A 21,834-nucleotide genomic window follows, 5' to 3' on the forward strand; every position below is an offset into this window, starting at 1 on the left:
AATTTCAAATGAGCTTATTGCTAAATCTGTATGCCTTTGCTCTTGTTAGATTTACTTGAGAGGTTTGATAAGTTTGAACTTTGAAATGATGGTAATAGTTCTCTGATTTTAGGTGTCCCTAGTTTCGCTAAATTTAAGATAGTTGTAGTTAATCACTGAAAAAGTTAAGTTCTGTTTTTAATAGTTCTCTGATTTTAGCTTATCGCTAAAGTTTCACTTTGTTTTGAAGTTCTTTAAATATGGGTTTGTTCTTTTGCAGTTAAACACTTAAAAAGCAATATAGACTCAAAAAATCTACTTTTGTTTACAAGTGTTGTATGAAAGCTAGAATAATTTTGACATTAACACTAGCTATTCAATCTTTATAAGACAGTGATTAACAAACAAAACAAGAAAAAATGGTTCAATCTCTGATGACGATGGTGCTGAATTTGAGGTTACAAAATATTATTAAAATGGTTGGAGTTTGGCGGCAGCACAGTGCAAAATTCAGCAAGTATTAATGAACGAAGAGGCATTTTGCATCAGAAAATTTATGCTTATATTTTAGTTTCCCATCTTCTGCTTTAGTCTTTTTATATTAATAGCTTTATTTAGTGTATTATTCCTCACATTTAGCTTATGTTTAATAACACACTTACTATGAGAATTGAAGTATGGGCGTATCTAGGGGTTCCATGGGGCACATGAACCCATGCTCCCGCCCTAAATAATGTATAGAAATATTATATATTTTTAAAAAATATTAAAATATATGTGTGTGCACTCATACTCAAAGTATTATATGCTGTGATGATTATTAAGTGTAATTCTCTAAGTGAGATTGTGAGTTCAAATCTTATGTCAATCTTGTTATTTTTTCCTTCTTTTTTTTCCTAGAAGTACACGCCCATGGGAGATGGGCATGTCTGGTGTTATTTTTTGCGTATTAATTAAGTACTTTTTCTTTTTATTTCTTTTTTTATTTGGTTAATTCTTTCAAAATTTTCAAACATTGAAATTCCTATTCTTCTTTTGTCGCTGTAAAATCTTATATGATTAAACAAAATGTGTATATTAAAACTAATAGCAGTGTATGATGTAGCATATAGTCAATGGGTTCAAGTAATCTCAATATTTTCAGCATGAAAAATAGATATAGATGTAAGAATATTACTATTTAAAAAAAACAAAAATTTGAACTATAATTCCAAAAGTGAAATGGGTACGCAATCGTAAGAATTAAAGGTTAAAGGTTTAACACGTAGAATTTCTATTCTGAATCCAGTTCTTCTTAATAGTGCACCCACCCTGCCAAAATCCTGAATCCGCCTCTGAATTGAAGCATCATCTTTTTAACAATTTAATCCATTCTAATAAGGAACAAACAAAATGTGTACACCGTATTACATTTACTTTTTACTTTAGTTGTTCTAGCTTCTATTAACCACAGTCATTATGTCTTTTTGTTAGACTTCTGGTGCTGCAGGCGATTCTTTATGTCCAATGGAGATAGAAAATATTGTTGAAAAAAGGTGCATGTTTAAAGTTGAGGTTAAGAGTTCCAACAATCAGAATAAAGATAAAATCTTAAAAGTTATTATGCTTAGTGACGACGAGTAAATTATAAAGAAATATATTCCTTCTCCACAAGAAGAGACGTTCAAAGTATGTTTATATACTCAATTTTTCTCGATTTTCCTATTTGTGATTGAATTAAATTTTAATTATGATACACATTTTTTTGTAGGATCCATATTTCAATAAAAACGAAGTCAGTCATGAAGATAACGAAATCACGGTGATTTTACAACTCATTATAAATATTATTTTACATAATTCATTCTTTTAATTTAATGATTGGCAGGTTGTAAAATAATAAAGCAACAAGAACTATAGATTAGGTATTGATTTTCACAAGTTTTTGTGTTTTAAATATGTAGGATTCCACCAAAGATAATGAGTTGATCGATGTTGCAAATACACCTGCCAAGATAGGTATAACTAATCCTGCATCAGTGGTTGAAGAAGATTCGAATGCACAGTTATCTGGATATAAGATCAAGAGAGTATTTAAAAAGAAGAAGATAGCATAAGTTGTTTGCATATGTAACAGTTGGAGAATTAAGAACTGTCTGATTAGTTAGTTTATTAGTTTTATTAGTTATGAACAAGATGTTTGAATCATTTCATGTTTTTCTTGGTATTGAACTTTTCCTGTTTAGTTAGTTTGGTATTTTCATTTGCTATGGACAAGATATTTGAATCAGTTCATGGTTCTTTCAGTTGTTATATTTTTCCTATATAGATACGTAAGACAGTCCACAGAGTTTTAAAGCTCCATTGATTTTTTACTTAGGCTATGAAACAGTGTTGTTTGTTTTTTGACCCATTTCACTGTTATGTTGGTTTTATATGTAGTCGAAGCATTTTTTTTTGCATTCTTGGTTGATATATTTCTCCATTAAGCTATCTATAATTGATGTGAGAGTGAAGCTTTGATGTGCGACAAGCAATCTTGAATTCATGTGAGTGTGAAGTTATCTCATTTTGTTGATAGATTTTTACATTAAACCATTGATAGCTTGCATCTCCTCCGGGGATGGATCATAAAGTTAATTCTACATGACTCGAAAAAAGGAAGAAATTTATTCTCTTCATGTCAGGTATATTTTCTTAGGTCTGGTGAGAGCTTTGGAGTCGTTACAATCAGTACTGATCTCAAGGCTACTGGATCTAATTTGTATTAAATAGTTTTAATTATTTTTCTATTACTTGATAGGACCATATTTTGTAAAATCAACTTAGAGTTAGAGATACTCTAAGTTGGTCATGACACCAAGTACAATTGTGGTGGAAATAGGAGATTCTGTTTCAAGAAATTCAATGGCAACATGTAAACGACAAGGAGCCAGGCCAACAGGTTGAGATGGGGGTAAAAGTAAAGATAGTGTCTTTTTTGCATTCGTAGTTGCTTATTTTATTCATCCAAAATACAAAACACCAAGAAAAAATATTTATCATATTTGAACCACATAAATGAACAAAATGTAACTTTTTCTTTTGGATAGGCAACTAAGAATTGTAAAAGTTGACCTTAAGAGAACATAATGGACACATAGATTCAGCATAAAACTAGCCAAACTCTTAATTGAGCACAAGGCATCACTTTGATCGACCATCCTATCATAATCAGAAAGAGGGCTGATCTTCGACTTTCTGTTGTTGAATTTGGTATTGCTATGTTTCGATGAATTGAGGATCTAAAAAAAGGGTAGCATATTGGTTAGTAAGAGGAAGCCAAAGGAATTGACTTACCAAGTTTTGGGAGCTAAACTGTAATCGTGCAGAAAACTATTTAAGATCAGTATAAGAATTGACAATCATTACTAACATAGAATGATCAATAGACGATGCACCTTTTTAATGGCAGTATCAATCAACATCGATGAGTCCATTATTGTCTTAACATCAAGTTGACATCTAAAGACAATAGCAAAGAAAAGAGGAGATTATGAGGTTCTATGCCAGGCTTGCTTGTTATGATACAAGTGAATTGTAAAGCTTCTTCTCTAAAGCCTTGGAATTACATTCTTTACCAGATTCTTATGCTCTGTCTTGCATCAACTGAAGCTTCATCTCCTTTGTAGCTTCTGAATTTAAGTTTTGAACAAACTGTCAAGAAAGAAAATTTGTTATATATTTTAAAGCTAGAGGAAAAAAGTAAAGTTGCAGTTGTAAGTTTAAGCACAAATATTATGACAGTGAAAAGATGAGTCAGTACATCTTTACGGACATAACATTCAAGGGAATTTCCAAATCTCTCGGTAAATACACTTCTTAGTTGGCATAATTCTGACACATCGGCGAATCTTGCTGCTACAAAAATCAAGGATGATACATCTTCTCTACACTCCTCAGGACATTCCCTATGAACAAAAAATGGCAAGAATGAACTAACAGGTGATAAATCATCTTGTATTGAGAAGGGAAAAAAAGGTAGTTGAAATCAGTTATGAAAATTTTCTGCACAACCTTTGTATAAAGCAACAGTCATTGTACCTAAATCTTGTATTGAATTTGTTAACTAAATCTTCTACGTATGAGATGAAAAGATACTCGATCATTTGTAACATGCTCATGTAGGACAACATCAAGACAGAACTCATACTTCTTAATAAGCAGTGAAGCCCACCTTCTATAATACAACCAAACATCAGTTCCTCTCAATAGCAATCTCTGTTCCACGATTATTTTGATCTATCAGCAGTATAATTTATGGTGTTTTCATGTTCTCTGGCCTTGTCCAACATTCATGATCTTTTATTAGATCTCCAACCTTAAAAAAATGCACAATTAAATGTTTAACATTTAACAAACATATGTTGCTGGAAACTTAGAATAAAATTAATTCTCAATATTCTTGAAAACTATTGGGACTAACATGGATATAGAGGCGATTATGCTTGGAACTGGATTTCAATAAATAACCAGTGCCCCATTTGATGCCATATTGAAAATATTTTAGTTCCCCAGCAGCTTGGAGTTGTGATTGATAAGCGATAGTATTACTCCTTTTATATATTTTTTAATAAAATTCTTTCCAAGTAATATTTCATACCTAGTAGCGGCCGATGAATGGAAATGATGGTTGGTAATCCATATTCTTGTAACTCCACAATTTAATTGAATTGATTGACTGAAAATATAGATAGATAATTTAACAAATAAAAGTACATGTGACTAAAAAACAGTTAAGCTGCAACACATATCAAAGTAAAGTAAATTTAGAAGAATGTTTACCCCATTCAACTTTATCTTTCTCTGTAGTATGAGCAACTATATACTGAGTATGTACACTGAACTTGTTGTTGCTGCTGCTCATTTTATATTTACTCATTCAAAACTTCTATCCTCTAAATTTTGGAAAACTTCTTTATAAACTATATTTGTAGCTTCATTTGTTATTTTCCCATCTTCATCATAACATAAGATCTTCAACCCTTTTCTACTTGTTGCTCTTGAAAGTGCAACATATAGTTGTCCATGTGCAAACACATGCTTCTTCAAAAATAATCCCACATTACATAATGATTGGCATTGACTTTTATTGATTGTCATGGCAAAAGATAGAATGACTAGAAATTGCCTTCTTTGGAACTTAAAAGGAATTCTTGTATCGGATGGAGTAAGTGTCATTCTTGGTATAAAAACTTTGTCTCCAGCCATTTTTCCTAATAATACTTTGGCTTCAATTACCCGATTTTCAAGTTTTGTGATGATCAATCTTGTACCATTACACAATCCTGACGATTGATCTATATTTCTTAACAACATCACAGGAACACCTACTTTCAAAGCGATAGAGTGATTTGGAATACCTGAACATTTAATACTATTTAGGAATTCAGGTGCATGTACATGTTCCAAAGATGTAAATGCATGATCAGACATGCAAATTGTATCCGAACTTAAATATGATTTATCATGACTATTGTTGAGAGAAACCATGTAATCATTCACCGACTCCACCATCTGAAGAGTTGGCGCAAGAATTGCTCTTTCTTGAAGGTATTTTATATCTGTGAAATGTCTCAAGAAATCAGAATATGTACTTTCTACAATTCCATGTATTGGATCATCACAATTATGTGTGAGCAGATCGTCAGGTATTTCTACTTTCTCAATGCCATCAATGGAACATCCAATCTTTCCATCACATATTGCCAAAATCCAATCAGAAAATTATTTTAAATCATCCAAATCTTCACCGGATATATTTACTTGCAATCTCATATTTGTTGTTAGCTTTAAAATCTGGCAGTGGGGCCACACATATGAAGAATTTAGAGTCGTTTTAACATCTCTTGCCTAGTACCTTTTGTAATTACATGCAAGATTTGTCTGAAGTCACCTCCAAAAATAATTGTTTTACCTCCAAATGGCCGATCTAAAATTGACGGATCTTTAAATCTTAGAATATCTCTAAGAGTTTGATCAAGAGCTGCAAAACAGTATTTATGCATCATTGATGCCTCATCCCAAATGATCAATTTTGCCTTCACAATTTACTTTGCTAAAGGACTACCTTGTTTTATATTGCATGTTGAATCTTTAGTTGGATTTAGAAGGATCGCAAATCTTGAATGTGCAGTTCGACCTCCTGGTAACAAAAGAGAAGCAATACTACTTGAAGCAACATTTATCACTATATCGCATTTAGATCGTACGCCAAAAGACAATGTTTTCTAGATAAAAGTTTTGCCAGTTCCTCCATGACCATATAAAAAGAACGAAAAAGGGCCAAAACTACCCTTGAAGTATCGAAATTGGTACAAAAATGCCCTCCGTCCACCTATTTGAATAAAAATGCCCCTATCGTTATTTTTTTGGCTCAACATTGCCCTTATTACTAACAGAAAATTCTAGAAGAAAAAAATATTTAATAAATATCCATGTGTCACCGTTCCATTGACCTAACTTAAACTTCAACTAAAATATAACTAAACTTACCCTTAACCCGTCCGAATATTGAATATAACAATCAAAATAAGAAAATAAATACTGAAAAAATTATCTTAAAAAATTGTTAACTATTATTAGTACATCATATATGAACCCAGTGTGTATGAAATGTGATAATTGCACAATACTCATTAACGGATAAGAAAAGCTTACATATTAATTGAATAAATAGTGAAATAAATAAAAAATAAAAATACACATCACATAAATAATAAAAAAAATTGAAAAACAAATCCTCAAATTTTCACGGAGGAATGACAAAAAATAGTGAAGCAACCCTCCCACAAATTTCAAATAAAGAATACCCATTGCATAAACAAAAAGAATCTAAACTTTTTGCATAAGAAGAATATGACAATTTCTTCCATCTTCCATAAAAATAATCTAATAGAGAGCTCAATTTTGAGTTTGCCTCATGAATAATAGTAGACATATACTCGTAAGTAAATGCTCACTAATAAGAAATAGCGAAGAACGAGAGAGAGAGAGAGAGAGAGAGAGAGAGAGAGAGAGAGAGAGAGAGAGAGAGTTATGCTTTAAATTTGGGGCGGGTCAATATTTGGGCGAGTTACGGGTTGAGGTTTATGTTAGACCAATGGGACGGTGACACGTGGATATTATTTAATTTTTTTTTTATTATGAATTTTTTGTTAGTAATAAGGGCAATGTTGAGCCAAAAAAATAACGATAGGGGCATTTTTATTCAAATAGGTGGACGGAGGGCATTTTTGTACCAATTTCGATACTTCAGGGCAGTTTTGGCCCTTTTTCGTAAAAAGAATAACCCTCCTTTGTCTTCATTCACTACAGATATAATTTTATCATAACCAGACTTCTGCTCGACTGTTAATTTCATCACTAATTATTGATGTTCATGTGTCAAAGAGCGCCTATTATGGTACAATTCCTCATTAATTAGTCTGTTAGCACCATCAAATTCTTCCTCATCGTAATATAGTCTTGGCATTGTCGGAAAATCGTTAAAGCTTTTTTCACAACTTTTTAAAATCCTGTCCAGCTTTTTCAAGCAACGAATTTTCAATTCATCATCTGTTAACTCTGCCTCTTGACATAAAAATGTTAGAGTTCAAAATAAAATATACACTCATATTTAAAACTCAACCATGTAGTTTGTTCATGTTAGCATCCAGATCATTGATTTTTTTTTTTTAGAATAACATATCTAAGCATTGATCGAGAGTACTATATTTTAGTTCTTTTAACTACATGTATTACAATAAGTCAAAAGAGAAAGCTGCAATTTGTGATGTCGTTTAGAACATTAAAAAACAAAATGTAGTGAGAAAAAATTGTTATTTTAAATTAATCAAATTAACTTTATCAATATTTAAAAATAGAGAGTTGTCTTCATCTATATGAATACCAAATTCAACAAAGTAGAATATTATAGAAGTTATCATGTATTAACATTTCTTCCTTGTTTAACATATAGCACTAAAAAAATATTTTAATCTAATAATTTTATCTTTTAATATCTGGATTACTCAATACTTGCAAAATAGATCAATTATGCATGATATGAGGAATGCGACATCTCAGTGAAAAGACCTCATGTGCTACTGATTACAAATCATTTGGTCATTCGGTACTGTTTATGGACAATCCATACCAGGTATATTCCATCCCATATATATTTACACATCAACTAACAGTCAGTAACTCAGTACCGTATAAGGCCAATCCAGCCCTGTGGTAATTTATCCCGAAATGTAAATGATATAGACAAGATCCATGTCCAAGAAAAATTCATCACAATATAAATAAGTAAGGTAAGTCCATGCCCTGGAAAATCCATCCTGAGTATATAATCATCTACGCTCACTGGGGGGTGCGTACAGACTCCGGAGAGGCTCCTTTAGTCCAAACGTGATATAAAGTCGATGTGGCCTGCTGCAGGTGGGCAGCCCCGATCCATATAATAATAAAGCCAATAAGGCCTGCTGCGGCGTGCAGTCCGATCTCATAATAATAAAGCCTATAAGGCCTGATGCGGCGTGCAACCCCGATCCAGAAAAATAAAACCTATAAGGCCTGCTACGACATACAGCCCGATCCCATAATAATAAATAATATATATATATATATATATATATATATATATATATAGCTGATATGGCCTGCTGCAGGCGAGCAACCCCGATCCCATAAATATCCTCACAATTGGTGAGCATGACTGAGTATGAAATGTACATTTTAAAATAATTAATTCAACAGCAACACGACTTTATGGGTCCCAAAATATCGGCACGTAGCCTAAACATGATCTTTAATACGAGTCTCGACTCAATTTCTCTAACACGTGGAGGATACGCGGATAATAACATTAATTTTACAACTCCACCGCATTTTATTTAAGTCATAATTTCTATGGTGCACGCCCACACGCTCGTCAACTAGCATGTGCGACACCTCCAACAATTGATATAACACAAAATTTGGGGATTCATATCCTCGGAACCAAGATTAGCAATGTTACTTACCTCAAACCGTGTAATTTCTTACTCTGCAATGCCTTTGCCTCGCGCATCGGCCTTCAAACGCCTCGAATATAATCATAAATAATTCGGTTCAGTCAAAACAAATTATAAGAATTAATTTTATATGAAAATAAAGATTTCCCATCAAAATCTGAAATTTTACCCAAAATTCTCCCGTGGGGCCCACATCTCGGAAACCGACAAACGTTACAAAATTCGAAAGCCTATTCAACCACGAGTCTAACCATACCAATTATACCAAATTCTGACATCAACTTGAACTCCAAATCCTCAAATCTTATTTTCAAATCCCTAGGTCCAAATCCCCGATTTTCACCTCAAACTCATGTAATCTAGTCGGATTGTTCGATGATAATTTAATTTTATGGAGTAAAAATGATCACAAGTGACTTACCTCAAGATTTCTTGTAATTTCTTGCTCAAAAATGCCCCAAAAATTTTGAAATGAGAAAAAAAAAAACAGAACTGCTTAATAAAAATACTATTCTAGTCGCTAAAGGCCCAATTCTCATCGCTAAAAGTGCCAAATCTAGTCGCTAAAGGTGCGCAGTAGAACCTGTTGCACCACCAATATTTATTTTAACTAAAAAGTCTCTAACTCCATCATACGAACTCGAAATTCGACAATTCTTGTTCCTTTGAGTCAAATATAATAATACGAACATAGTCTTTCAATCGAAACTCAATTAGGAGCTCATTTTCTCAATGCGATACCAATTTCGCTCGTTAAACAATTAATTCATGTTTTATGTTAATAACCCAATCGCGACTTGATGAAATTAGAACAAACTTTCCAGATCATTCCTATAATTCATTATCAAACTCTAAGAAGTCTCAAAATAGAATTTTGATCTCTAGAACTAAAAAAATGGACCTTTGGATCATTACATGCTTATGCTGAAAACATCAAACTCTTCCCCAATAGCTTGTAATATATCAACCATAACTTCTTTTACCTAACTCCAACTGCCAAATGGTTTAAATTTCTGAAAACTAGATACAAAGGGTTACAACTTTTATTTTTGGATCATTGCCAAATTCATTATAGATTACGAGATATAAGCTTCCAAAGTCAGTCTTGTGTAACAAATATTTCTGTGATGCACACTGCTGTAGCAGAAAAACAATTAGTTAAAAATGGCTTAGAAATGGTCCGAAACCACTCTGAAACTCACCTGAGTCCCTCGGGACCCCGTCCGAACATACCAACAAGTCTCAAAATATATTACGGACTTAGTCGAGGCCTCAAATCACATCAAACAATACTAAAACCACAAATCGCACCCAATTCAAGCTTAATGAAACTAAGAAATTCCAAATTCTACATTTGATGTCGAAACCTATCAAATCAACTTTGATTGACCTCAAATTTTTCACACAAGTCATAAATAACATAACTGAGTTGTTTCAATTTCCAGAATCGAATTTCGATCCCGATATCAAAAAGTCAACTTCCCGATCAAACTTCCAAACTTAAATTTTTTATTTTCGTCATTTCAAGCCTAATTTAGCTACAGACCTCAAAATAAATATACGGACACACTTCTAAGACTGAAACTGCCATATGGAGCTATTGAAACTATCATATTTCCATTTCGGGGTCATTTACACATAATTCACCATCCGGTCAATTATTTCAACTTAAGCTTCCAAAACTAGAATTGTTCTTTCAATTAAATCCTGAATCATCGGAAAACCAAACTTGACCACCCTCGCAAGTCATAATACACATTTCAAATCTGCTCGAGACCTTAATCCACCGAACGGAATGCTAATTCTCAAAATGACAAGTCGGGTCGTTACATTCTCCCCCACTTAAACATACGTTCTTCCTCGAACGTGCCAAGAGTTGTTTCTAAACATTCAAATCACTATTTCATCATATCACGCACATACTCGGGGTGATCCCACGCCACCTTATTCCATATATAGGCCTGACGATACCACATAACTGAAAATTACTTATTTAGCATTACCCATAAACCTTGGAATCTAATTTCCAACATCCAAAAATTTTTTTTCAAGACCCGAATCTCACATCTACACTCTATATGAGTCTTAACAAGCTGTATTAAGCCTTAGCCATAACTCCAGATGTAGTCACATGATATACCATACAACCCGCATACTCGCAATAGCTTCTAATCACTGTAGCTGCTAAAAAAAAACTCGATACCGGTATTAAACACTATATCAAATCACACCTCATTCCAAAACCTTCGTACACTGTCGATAATGAAAGAAACACGCGAAATTTCATGACCACTTACCAAATCAACAAGTCACGGAGCTTTCCCTCGTTCAACAAGTACCATAGCAAATTATTTAAGCCGAATTCTAAATTATTCTTCCAACACGCTGTAATCAAACCTGATAGCATCCATTCTAGGTCCAATGACCTTATATCACCAAACACAACTATGCTATTCTGGTGTAATCTTGCCTTTTCGGCACAGAACATTATTTAAAACCAACTCATCAAATTTTGTGAGAAGAAAATGTGTGTGTGCATGTGCACATTTTTTTCCTTCTCAAATTGCCCTGATTAGGCGATAGCATAGCATGTAGAGGAATGAAACAATTAATCAGATAAATGATCAAGGAAATGGAAATTCCATACACTGCACGGACAACTCACGTGCTAACAATAGAACCCGCACGTATAACTCACGTGCCAATAATATAATCCGCCTGGTATAGTCCAAGGCCTCCAGTCCAAATATATCATATAAGAGCATTTAAATAGGTATACATGTATATGATGAGTATGATAAGATTCTCATGTTCCTGGACTGTTATAAATGACATGCTAAAGTGTATGCATGTACACAGTGTGCTATCGTAGCTCAAATCGAAAATCTTTTATTACTGAGGTATTTATCAAGTTCATTCAGGGATTTTAACTCCTATGTAGCTTCAATCACGACCTAAATAGCTCGCTCAATGTTACATATATGAGAAACATCATAGCTTAAAGCTCAACGGTCGATTCCAGGCTTATTATAGCCCAAGCACAATCTGAGCATGGATAAATAGCCCTATAAAAAGTCCTCAATGACTTAACCATAACACATACTATTATCTAGTTAACTTGGCCACACCTTCACAGTCCGCAGCCCCGAATCAATTCTCTTTTGAGAACTCCCAATCCCCAAATTTGTAGAACACATGAACCACCGTAACTGATCACAACTCCAGCACTCGAATGACTAAAACATCCTTCATGCGCGATCATCCCACTAGGAATACTTCCATAATTCTTCTGTGCCACATAACAATAATTTAAATATAAGAAGGCTATCAACCAGGTGAGTACCGCAATACCAATGAATATCCGTAAGTCAAAACACAATGCACCTTCTGAAATGCGCACCATTCTCAGGAATTACCGAGCAGTTATAACATTCATCTAAATGTCTGAAACTGGCCATGTTGTCTATAATTCATGAACTTCCCTTCGAAACTGAACTGCCACCTTGTACATACAATTCTCAGTCCCACGGGATACACCGCCTCTATTAGACCACCATACAAAACGTACGTGAATTTCATATCAACTCGGAGTCACCGGTAGAATACATACCCGATTAGTTAGAAATATTCCATTTGCTCCCTCCCATGAGGAAATCACAATACACAACATGTTCCTCACACCGGTAGAAAATATGTAGATCAAACCATGGTAGAAACCATCAAGAACACTTTGAAATCTGTTTGCACATAACCAATCTATCAAAACTGAATTCCTCTAACTCGACCAAGCCACGCAGGTTACCAAACCCAAGAATATTGCCACCAAAATATCTGTAGAGCCTTACCACATCATAATTACCCCAAAAGAACCATCATGCCATTACCATACTGGTCTAGCCTACTACCCAGTTGCCCTATTTACTTCGAGTTTCTTCTGAATTACCCTCAAGTTGATACTTCTCCTTGTCAGAACTCCACGATCCTTACCCAAAGCTCAGTACAAGACATCCTAAACATAAAGCCACACCGCCCTAATACCCATAAGCCATTGTATTCTTCTTAAGCACCACAAAGTATCACAACTGAGACACCTACTCTGAAGGACCTTATGTGAATTTAAAATTGTTTTTCTTTCCTTTCTTATATTAAAATGTAGAATCTATAGTCATACATAATTACCGCAAGTCCCGACACCATCCAATGTAAATAACCGATTATAGCGATATACGAATTCGAAAAATTTTCAATTGCCACATATACATTTTGAATCTATTAGAACCCTCTCGAAAGTCACCCACTTTGCTCAAATCCAAATTGCACCGCCCAAACAGGCCAAAAGACATGTACCTCATTAGCACAACAACACACAAAGAAGTAAACCTGCCTTAATACTACCAATCAAATTCATACTTTGTGCGCACTACATCCTTCAAATAACAACTTATTCATTCCATAATTTTCATATACTCATAAAATGCAATATAACCTGTATTTAGGAATTTCTTTACTCGAGTTATTTTCGATCTCAATCTCTGCAAGTCATAACCGATTCACATGTATCCCTCAAATTGAAACCAGTACAACACAACCATGAAATCAAATCGTCAATAGCAGGCTCCCCCACTTGACTCAAAGCCATAGAACAAAACATTTCATAACTCACAATATCCATACTCTATAACTTCCATAATACTACAGTCAGTTCAACGAAAATTCTTCAGAAGCTCAGGTAACACAAATCATAAAATACCGCAATCATCTGCTAAGCTTACATTCATTCTCTTGACACTCAAGTCAACTTTCTCAACCAGATTCAGATTCAAATCTCATCACCTACGCTCCGCTGGCAGAAAAGAAACTCTCCACTCAATATTATAAGGAACACACCTACGTAGATTACTCCGCAAGAGATAACCCACATGCTTAGTCTCAAATTGGCATCTTGTTATACCCTTTCGCAGCCATAATTACTACGCAATCACTTAATCTTTCTGAGTCTAAACTCATTAACAAGACATGAGAATTTAATTTGTCCCACAATTTAACAACGTGAAAGATTCCTCAATATACTCACAACTCAAGACTATACGTCAAATCAAGACAGAAATCAAGTACCCAATAGCAAACTCTTGAGACACAAGTAAACTTTATTCGTCACATTCAACCCATCTGAACACATCCCGCAATCACATTATACTTATCATATAGCCATTTAACCACTCATCATGCCATAAATTCTACTCATAGGGACACTACCGGACTTATGAGTCCAAATGTACAAGTTCACACAACTGAAGCTGCTGACCTTAAGCTGCGGGCTAACCCTGGCTTCAAGTCCTCCAGACTGGCCCATCACCAAAACACAGAATACATATCATGAATCTCATTCATGGAATCACAAGCCGGTGATGCACAACTGATATCGAGCGCTCACATGCGCACACGGATGCGTGAAAGGAATTCAAAGAGTTATATTTCAAGTAGAATTAATTCCACACGATAGAATACAAGAAAGTGAAATTTTCCTAAGGGTTCGACAACCTCTCGAAGATAAGTATAGACGTCTCTGTACCGATCCGCAAGATTCTACTAAATCGGCTCATGACTCGTGAAACCTATGTAACCTAAAGCTTTGATACCAACTTGTCATGACCCAAAATCTCACCTGTCGTGATGGTGCCTATCTCAATACTAGGCAAACTGACAATATCAATAAAACGCCATATATTTTAAATTTGAAAACATAATATTTAAATTCAGCGGAAGAAATCTCACAAATATAGATATAAACACTCCTAAAACCCGGTGTCACTAAGTACATGAGCATCTAATATGAATACAAAGTTGGACTGATAAAAACACTGTCTGACAGTATCGAACAATACAATAACTGAGACAAAGAGAGAGTCAAGGTCAGCGGACGCCAGGCAACTACCTTGATAGTCTCCAACAGATTGCACTCTGAGATCTAACCGTTGCCGTGTCCGAAAGCACCTGGATCTTCACACGAGGTGCAGAGTGTAGTATGAGTACAACCAATTCAATAAGTAACAAGACTAACCTCTAGGTTGAAAGTAGTGACGAGCTCCACAGGTATAGTCCAGTGGAAAGACCTCATGTGGTACTAGCAAAATAGATCAATTATGCATGATATGAGGAATGTGACATCTCAGTGGAAAGACCTCATGTGGTACTGATCACTAATCATTCGGTCACTCGGTACTGTTTATGGCCAATCCAGCCTAGGGATATTCCATCTTGTATATATATACATATCGACTAACAGTCAGTAACTCAGTATCGTATAAGGCCAATCTAGCCCTGGGTAATTTATCCCCAAATATAAATGATACAGACAAGATCCATGTCCAGGGAAAATTCATCACAATACAAATAAGTAAGTTAAGTCCATGCCCTGGGAAGTCCATCCCGAATATATAATCATATACGCTCACTGGGGGGTGTATACAGACTTCGGAAGGGTCCTTCAGCCCAAGCGTGATATAAAGCCGATGTGGCTTACTGCAGGCGGGCAACCCCGATCCATATATTGATGAAGCCAATAAGGCCTTCTGCGGCGTACAGCCCCGATCCAGAATAATAAAGCATATAAGGCCTGCTGCGGCATGCAGCCCGATCCATACTAATAAATCCTATAAGGCCTGTTGTGGCGTGCAACCCCGATACAGAACAATAAAGCCTATAAGGCCTGCTGCGACGTGCAGCCTGATCCCATAATAATAGATAATATATATAAAGCCGATATGGCCTGCTGCAGGCGGGCAACCCCGATCCCATAAATATCCTCACAATGGATGAGCATGACTAAGTATGAAATATTGGCACACGACCGTATGGGTTCCAAAATATTGGCACGCATCCTAAATATGATCTTTAATACGATCCTCGGTTCAATTTCTCTAACACGTGGAGGATACGCGGATAATAACATGATTCTTTAATTTTACAACTCCACATCATTTATTTAAGTCATATTTTCTATGGTGCACGCCCACACACTCGTCACTTATCATGTGCGTCACCTCCAACAATTGATATAACACAAAATTCGGGGATTCATACCCTCGAAACCAAGTTTAGAAATATTACTTACCTCAAACCGTGTAATATCTTACTCTACAATGCCTTTGCCTCGCGTATCGGCCTTCAAATGCCTCGAATCTAGTCATAAATAATTTGATTCAGTCAAAACAAATTAAAGGAATTACTTCCATATGAAAATACAGATTTCCCATCAAAATCCAAAATTTAACCCAAAAGGCATCCATGGGGCCCACGTCTCAGAACCCGACAAAAGTTATAAAATTCGAAAGCCCATTCAACCACGAGTCTAACCATACCAATTTTACCAAATTCCCACATCAACTTGACCTCCAAATCCTCAAATCTTATTTTCAAATTCCTAGGTCCAAATGCCCGATTTACACCTCAAAATCATGTAATCTAGTCGGATTGTTCGATGATAATTCAATATTATGGAGTAGAAATGATCACAAGTGACTTACCTCAAGATTTTCCGTGATTTTCTGCTCACAAATCACCCCAAGCCGTGGTTTTTCATCCAAAAATGTTGAAATGAGAAAAAAAAAAACAGAGATGCTCAATAAAAACAATTTTTTGGTTGCTAAAAGCCCAATTCCCGTCGCTAAAAGTGCCCAATCTGGTAGCTACAGGTGCGCACCAGAACCTGTTTCACCAACAATATTTATTTTCACTAAAAAGGCTCTAACTCCATCATACGAACTCAGAATTCGACGATTCTTATTCCTATGAGTCACAAATAATAATACGAACCTTGTCCTTCAATCAAAATTCAATTAGGAGCTCATTTGCTCAATGCGATACTAATTTCGCTCATTAAAAAATTAACTCATATTTCGCGCTAAAAACCCAATCGCGACTTGATGAATTTAGACCAAACTTTCCAGATAATTCCTATAATTCATTATCAAACTCCCAGAAGTCTCAAAATAAAATTTCGATCTCTAGAACTAAAAATGGACCTTTGAATCATTACATGCTTATGTTGAAAATATCAAAATCTTCCAAAACTCTTCTCCGATTGCCTGTAGTGTATCAACTATAACTTCTTGTACCCAACTCCAACTACCAAATGGTTTAAATTTATGAAAACTAGATACAAAGAGCTACAACTTTTATTTTTGGATTATCGCCAAATTCCTTATAGATTACGAGATATAAGCTTCCAAATTCAATCCTGTGCATCAGACATTTCTGCGATGCACACTGCTGTAGCAAAAACACCAACAGTTAAAAATAGCCTTGAAATGGTCCAAAACTACTCCGAAACTCACATGAACCCCTCGAGACACCGTCCGAACATATCAACAAGTCTCAAAATATATTACGGACTTAGTCGATGGCTCAAATCATATCAAACAACACTAAAACCACGAACCACACCCCAATTCAAGTCTAATGAAACTAAAAAATTCCAAATTCTACATTTAATGCCGAAACCTAACAAATCAACTCCGATTGACCTCAAATTGTGCACACAAGTCAGTAATGACATAACAAAGTTGTTCCAATTTCCAAAATTGAATTTCGATCCCGATATCAAAAAGTCAACTCCCCGGTCAAACTTCCAAACTTAAATTTCCTATTTTCGCCATTTCAAGCCTAATTTAGCTACAAGCCTCAAAATAAATATCCGGACACACTTCTAAGTCTGAAATCACCATACGGAGCTATCAGAACCATCAGACTTCCATTCCGGGATCGTTTACACACAATTCACCATCCGGTCAATTATTCAACTTAAGCTTCCAAAACTAAAATTGTACTTTCAATTAAATCGTGAATCATCCAAAAACCAAACTTGACCACCCTCGCAAGTCATAATACACATTTCAAAGCTGCTCGAGACCTTAAACCACCGAACGAAACGCTAATTCTCAAAATGACAAGTCCGGACGTTACAATATGAGCATGAGGCAGTCTTTGTTTTTGGAACTCAATGGTATAAATCATTGCATTGGAAATTAAGCAAGTTTATTAGAAAAGAAATTGTCTGAATCATATAAAAAATCATATAAATTATCATCTTTATTTAAATTAAAATGTAAATGTTGTATACCTGCTTTTACATGTCCAAAAACTTGATTATCTCTCTATTCCTTTATTAAGCGGTCCAATTTGATTTTGAACACCCTACTTAAAATGTCTGGACGATCTTCAAGATTCAAGTTTTTGCTCTCCACAAATATAGTAATCTCTCGCCACTTAGGATTGCAAGTAAATGTGATAAAAAGATGAGGGTACCCATCCCATTTACATATTGCCATAGTATCTTGATAATTCTGAACCATATATGGTGCATCCCCTGTAAATCTTGAAGGTAGAATTATCCTTTTACCTTGGGATGAAGGATAGATTTCACCATGCAAAATAGCATCTGCTAGGACTTTATAAGAATCAACTCTTAATTGCTTTTGATGAGTCTTGATAAACTTCAACCGAGAAGATTCTATCATTGTATAGCCATCAACTAAAAATTGTTGAAATAATCTTCCTAAAGATACAATGGTGGGAACTTCATCTTTTCTTTCCTGAATTCTATAAGCGAAAAATTCTCGCATGCTAACACATTGCCTTCCTCTCGATGATTCATCGCCTTGACTTAAAGAAATATCCTCTCTGTACCCATCTTCACCATAAGGAAAAAGCAAAGGATATTGTAGACCTAAATATGCAGCATTTAGTTCATTTATCCTTTGTAGCTTTCTAGATTGTATTTCTATAATGATATCGCGATCACTTCCAGAAACTTCAAAATCACCAACCACCAAAGCAGCTACTTCTGGTATTGTTGGTAAGTTGTATCTTCTGCCATCAGTACCTCTTTTCCCTATTATTTTGAGCTTAACATTGGAGTCTATATTCTCATGGAATCGATCTCTAACCATCCTAAATGTCTTTGCCAAAACATTATTGTCATTAAGCATTTGTTTCAGATCAGAAACAATTTCAGCATGAAGTTTATTAATATCTTGGCCACGACTGAAAAAATATATGATATCAATAAAGGTTTTTAAATTAATTGTTATTTTCATAGTATTATATAATAATTGTATAAGACTAACCTGATAGCGTTAATTCTATTTGTAACTTCATTCTCTGTATCATATGACAAGGTGGGTTACTCTGATGGTAAGCGCCCTCCACTTCCAACCAAGAGGTTGTGAGTTCGAGTCACCCCAAGAAAGGTGGGAGTTCTTGGAGGGAAGGATGTCGAAGGTCTATTGGAAACAGCCTCTCTATCTCAAGGTAGGGGTAAGGTCTGCATACACACTACCCTCCCCAGACCCCACTAGTGGGATTATACTGGGTTGTTGTTGTTGTTGTTGTTGTTGTTGTATTCTCTGTATCATATATATATATATATATATATATATATATATATATATATATATATATATATATATATATATATATAACTGTGCAAATTTTGGAGTAGATCCTTCAGGAGGTAGTAAGCTCCCAATTTGATGATAGTTTTGACCACATAATATGAACGTTCTTGGCCCTCTTTTCTGGTTGATAGAAACACCAACCTTACCCCATTGACGTAAATGAGAAGATAGAGTTATAACTCCTAATATTTTCTCGAAAATGGCTACCTTTAGGACTTATATTAAAACCATTGCAAAATGATAAATGTGAATATAAGCCGATTTGAACATGTTGATATTAAAAGTTATAATTCCTCTAACCTGGTCCAAATAAAAGTTGTTCCAACACTTCAGGAGGCTTCTTAAAACCTGGAAGCTTTATTTTTCCACGATCACAACACATTGTGAAAATAGGTTTTTTGAGTTGTAATGCTTGCGGATTCTTTCTTCATACCAAAAAAGAGCACCGCACTTTTCGCATTCATATGTAGCATCTCCTATATCCCAGTAATCTATACTTGCAATAATATATAAAATCAAAGATAGAGATTATTCATTTGTTTTATCCAACTGTGTTGAGTGAATAAGGAGTTTCTCATAAGTACCTTCAGTATAGATTTCGTCACATTCAACATCCACATCCACATCTAAGAAAGTATTAGTTAAATCAATTAATAGGGATGGAGTATTAATATATACATCTATGTTTGTCAATATAGATTCTTCTTTAATAATAACAGAAACGTGCAAAGGTATGGTTGTCATACCTGGATACTCTTCATCATCTTCATATCCTATGTTATTTTGCAACTGCCCTATTACATGTATAATTTGTAAGTGTATATTGATCTAAGACTATTACTACTGCTACTTCTACTCCCCTGATCATCCATAGGCTCTCCTAGAGAAGCTTCCCCTCATTGCACACTCTACTTGTAGTCTATACAGACATACTAAGTTGTCTAGTCAGTTAAGACTTCAATGGAACCCTGCCATTCTTTTTAATTTACAACGATTCATAAACATTAGAGGACGAGACGTGAAAGTTGAATCCAGAATTCAAGTATTGGTATAGACCACTCAACAGTCTCCATTATTACATCAAGATGATACAGTTCGTTAAAAGAACATCCAATCACGTACAGTATCTCGACATATACTCCTAAACTTACAACTTTTAGTTGCCAATTCACTTCTTAGTATACTGTCATTCTGAAAACAAATAGTTCCTATATTCCGGGTGTTAGAACTTGAAACAATGCCAAAATATTTCTCTTGAAGATAGTCAATTAAGTAACTTTATATTCATATATCCACATCCTGTAACGACCCGATCGGTCGTTTTGAACATTTGCACTTCGCTCGGCAGTTAGAGGGCATGAGTAGCTTCGTATGATGAATTAGGACTTGTGTGAATCATCGGTTTTGGTTTTTAGATTATTCAGAATTGATTTGGAAAAACGATTCTCAACTAGGAAGCTTTAAGTTGAAAGAGTTGACCAAGTTTAACTTTTACGAATTTGACCTCCGAACAGAGTTTTGATGATTCCAATAGCTCCGTATGGTGATTTTGGACATAAGAGCGTGTTCGAAAAATTATTTGGAAGTCTGTAGTTAAATTAGGCTTGAAGTGACTAAAATAGAAATTTAAGTTTGTAAGTTTGACCAAGGAGTTGACTTTTTGATATCGGGGTCGGAATCCAGTTCTGAAATTTTTTATAGGTACGTTATGTCATTTATGACTTGTGTGCAAAATTTGAGGTCAATCGAACTTGATTTGATAGGTTTCAGCATCGAATGTAGAAATTGGAATTTCTTAGTTTCGTTAAGCTTGAATTGAGGTATGATTCGTGATTTTAGTATTGTTTGATGTGATTTGAGGTTTCGACTAAGTTTGTATCGTGTTTTAAGATTTGTTGGTGTGATTGAATGGGGTGCCGAGTGGCTCGGGTGTGTTTTGGATCACCGGTTGAGAAACTAGTTAAGGATTTGAAGTTTGACCATGGTAAATATCAGGTCAAGATGACCTCTTTTCGGTGTTTTTAGTGCGCGATCAGGTTCGTAGCATGTTTTATGATTGAAACTGTAACACACCGAAAAAAAAAATTCGAAGAGTTTTAAGACCATTAAGGAGATTGGTGGGTGCTAATTATATTAATTCGGGTATGAACAAGACTGATAATTTGAATGATATCAATTGATAATGATAATATATGTATGAGGTGCATTAAAAATGATTTATGGTCTAAGAAGAGCCCTAAGGCTAAGTCAAGTTGAGAATTATATGATGGGATAAAGTTTCAAATGAGTTCGCACACGACCTAACTTCAAACGCGCATAACTCTCAAGATATGAGTTATATAGTGTATAAAAAAGGAAAGGTATATGTGTCTAAGTTTTAA

General features: G+C 34.8%; 1 protein-coding gene and 1 long non-coding RNA gene across 3 annotated transcripts; one reads left to right on the forward strand and one right to left on the reverse strand.

The window, feature by feature from the left end:
- The first annotated feature begins 1,321 nt into the window (after window positions 1-1,321).
- Window positions 1,322-2,271, forward strand: LOC138906887 (uncharacterized). Of its 2 annotated transcripts, XR_011414509.1 has the most exons (3): window positions 1,322-1,647; window positions 1,730-1,780; window positions 1,923-2,271. It is a non-coding gene; the product is annotated as an uncharacterized lncRNA (long non-coding RNA). The 2 variants fall into 2 exon arrangements; XR_011414508.1 differs by having other exon boundaries at window positions 1,322-1,780.
- A 2,604-nt stretch (window positions 2,272-4,875) lies between these two features.
- On the reverse strand, window positions 4,876-6,005 carry LOC138908458 (uncharacterized). The gene is made up of 2 exons (XM_070199124.1): window positions 5,871-6,005; window positions 4,876-5,688 (listed from the first exon to the last, which is right to left on the reverse strand). The coding sequence occupies exons 1-2, from the start codon at window positions 6,003-6,005 to the stop codon at window positions 4,876-4,878; spliced, it is 948 nt and encodes a 315-aa protein (XP_070055225.1).
- Between the last annotated feature and the right edge of the window lie 15,829 nt (window positions 6,006-21,834).

Source organism: Nicotiana tomentosiformis, chromosome 3, assembly GCF_000390325.3.
Source record: "Nicotiana tomentosiformis chromosome 3, ASM39032v3, whole genome shotgun sequence".
Classification (NCBI taxonomy): Eukaryota; Viridiplantae; Streptophyta; class Magnoliopsida; order Solanales; family Solanaceae; genus Nicotiana; species Nicotiana tomentosiformis.

Excerpts from the sequence above, each read along its gene's own strand:
- LOC138908458 (XM_070199124.1), bottom strand. The coding sequence starts at position 6,005 with ATGCATAAATACTGTTTTGCAGCTCTTGATCAAACTCTTAGAGATATT. Across the intron at positions 5,689-5,870 it reads ACTTCAGACAAATCTTGCAT|ATTGGATGTTCCATTGATGG; the intron begins GTAATTACAAAA and ends TGTGATGGAAAG.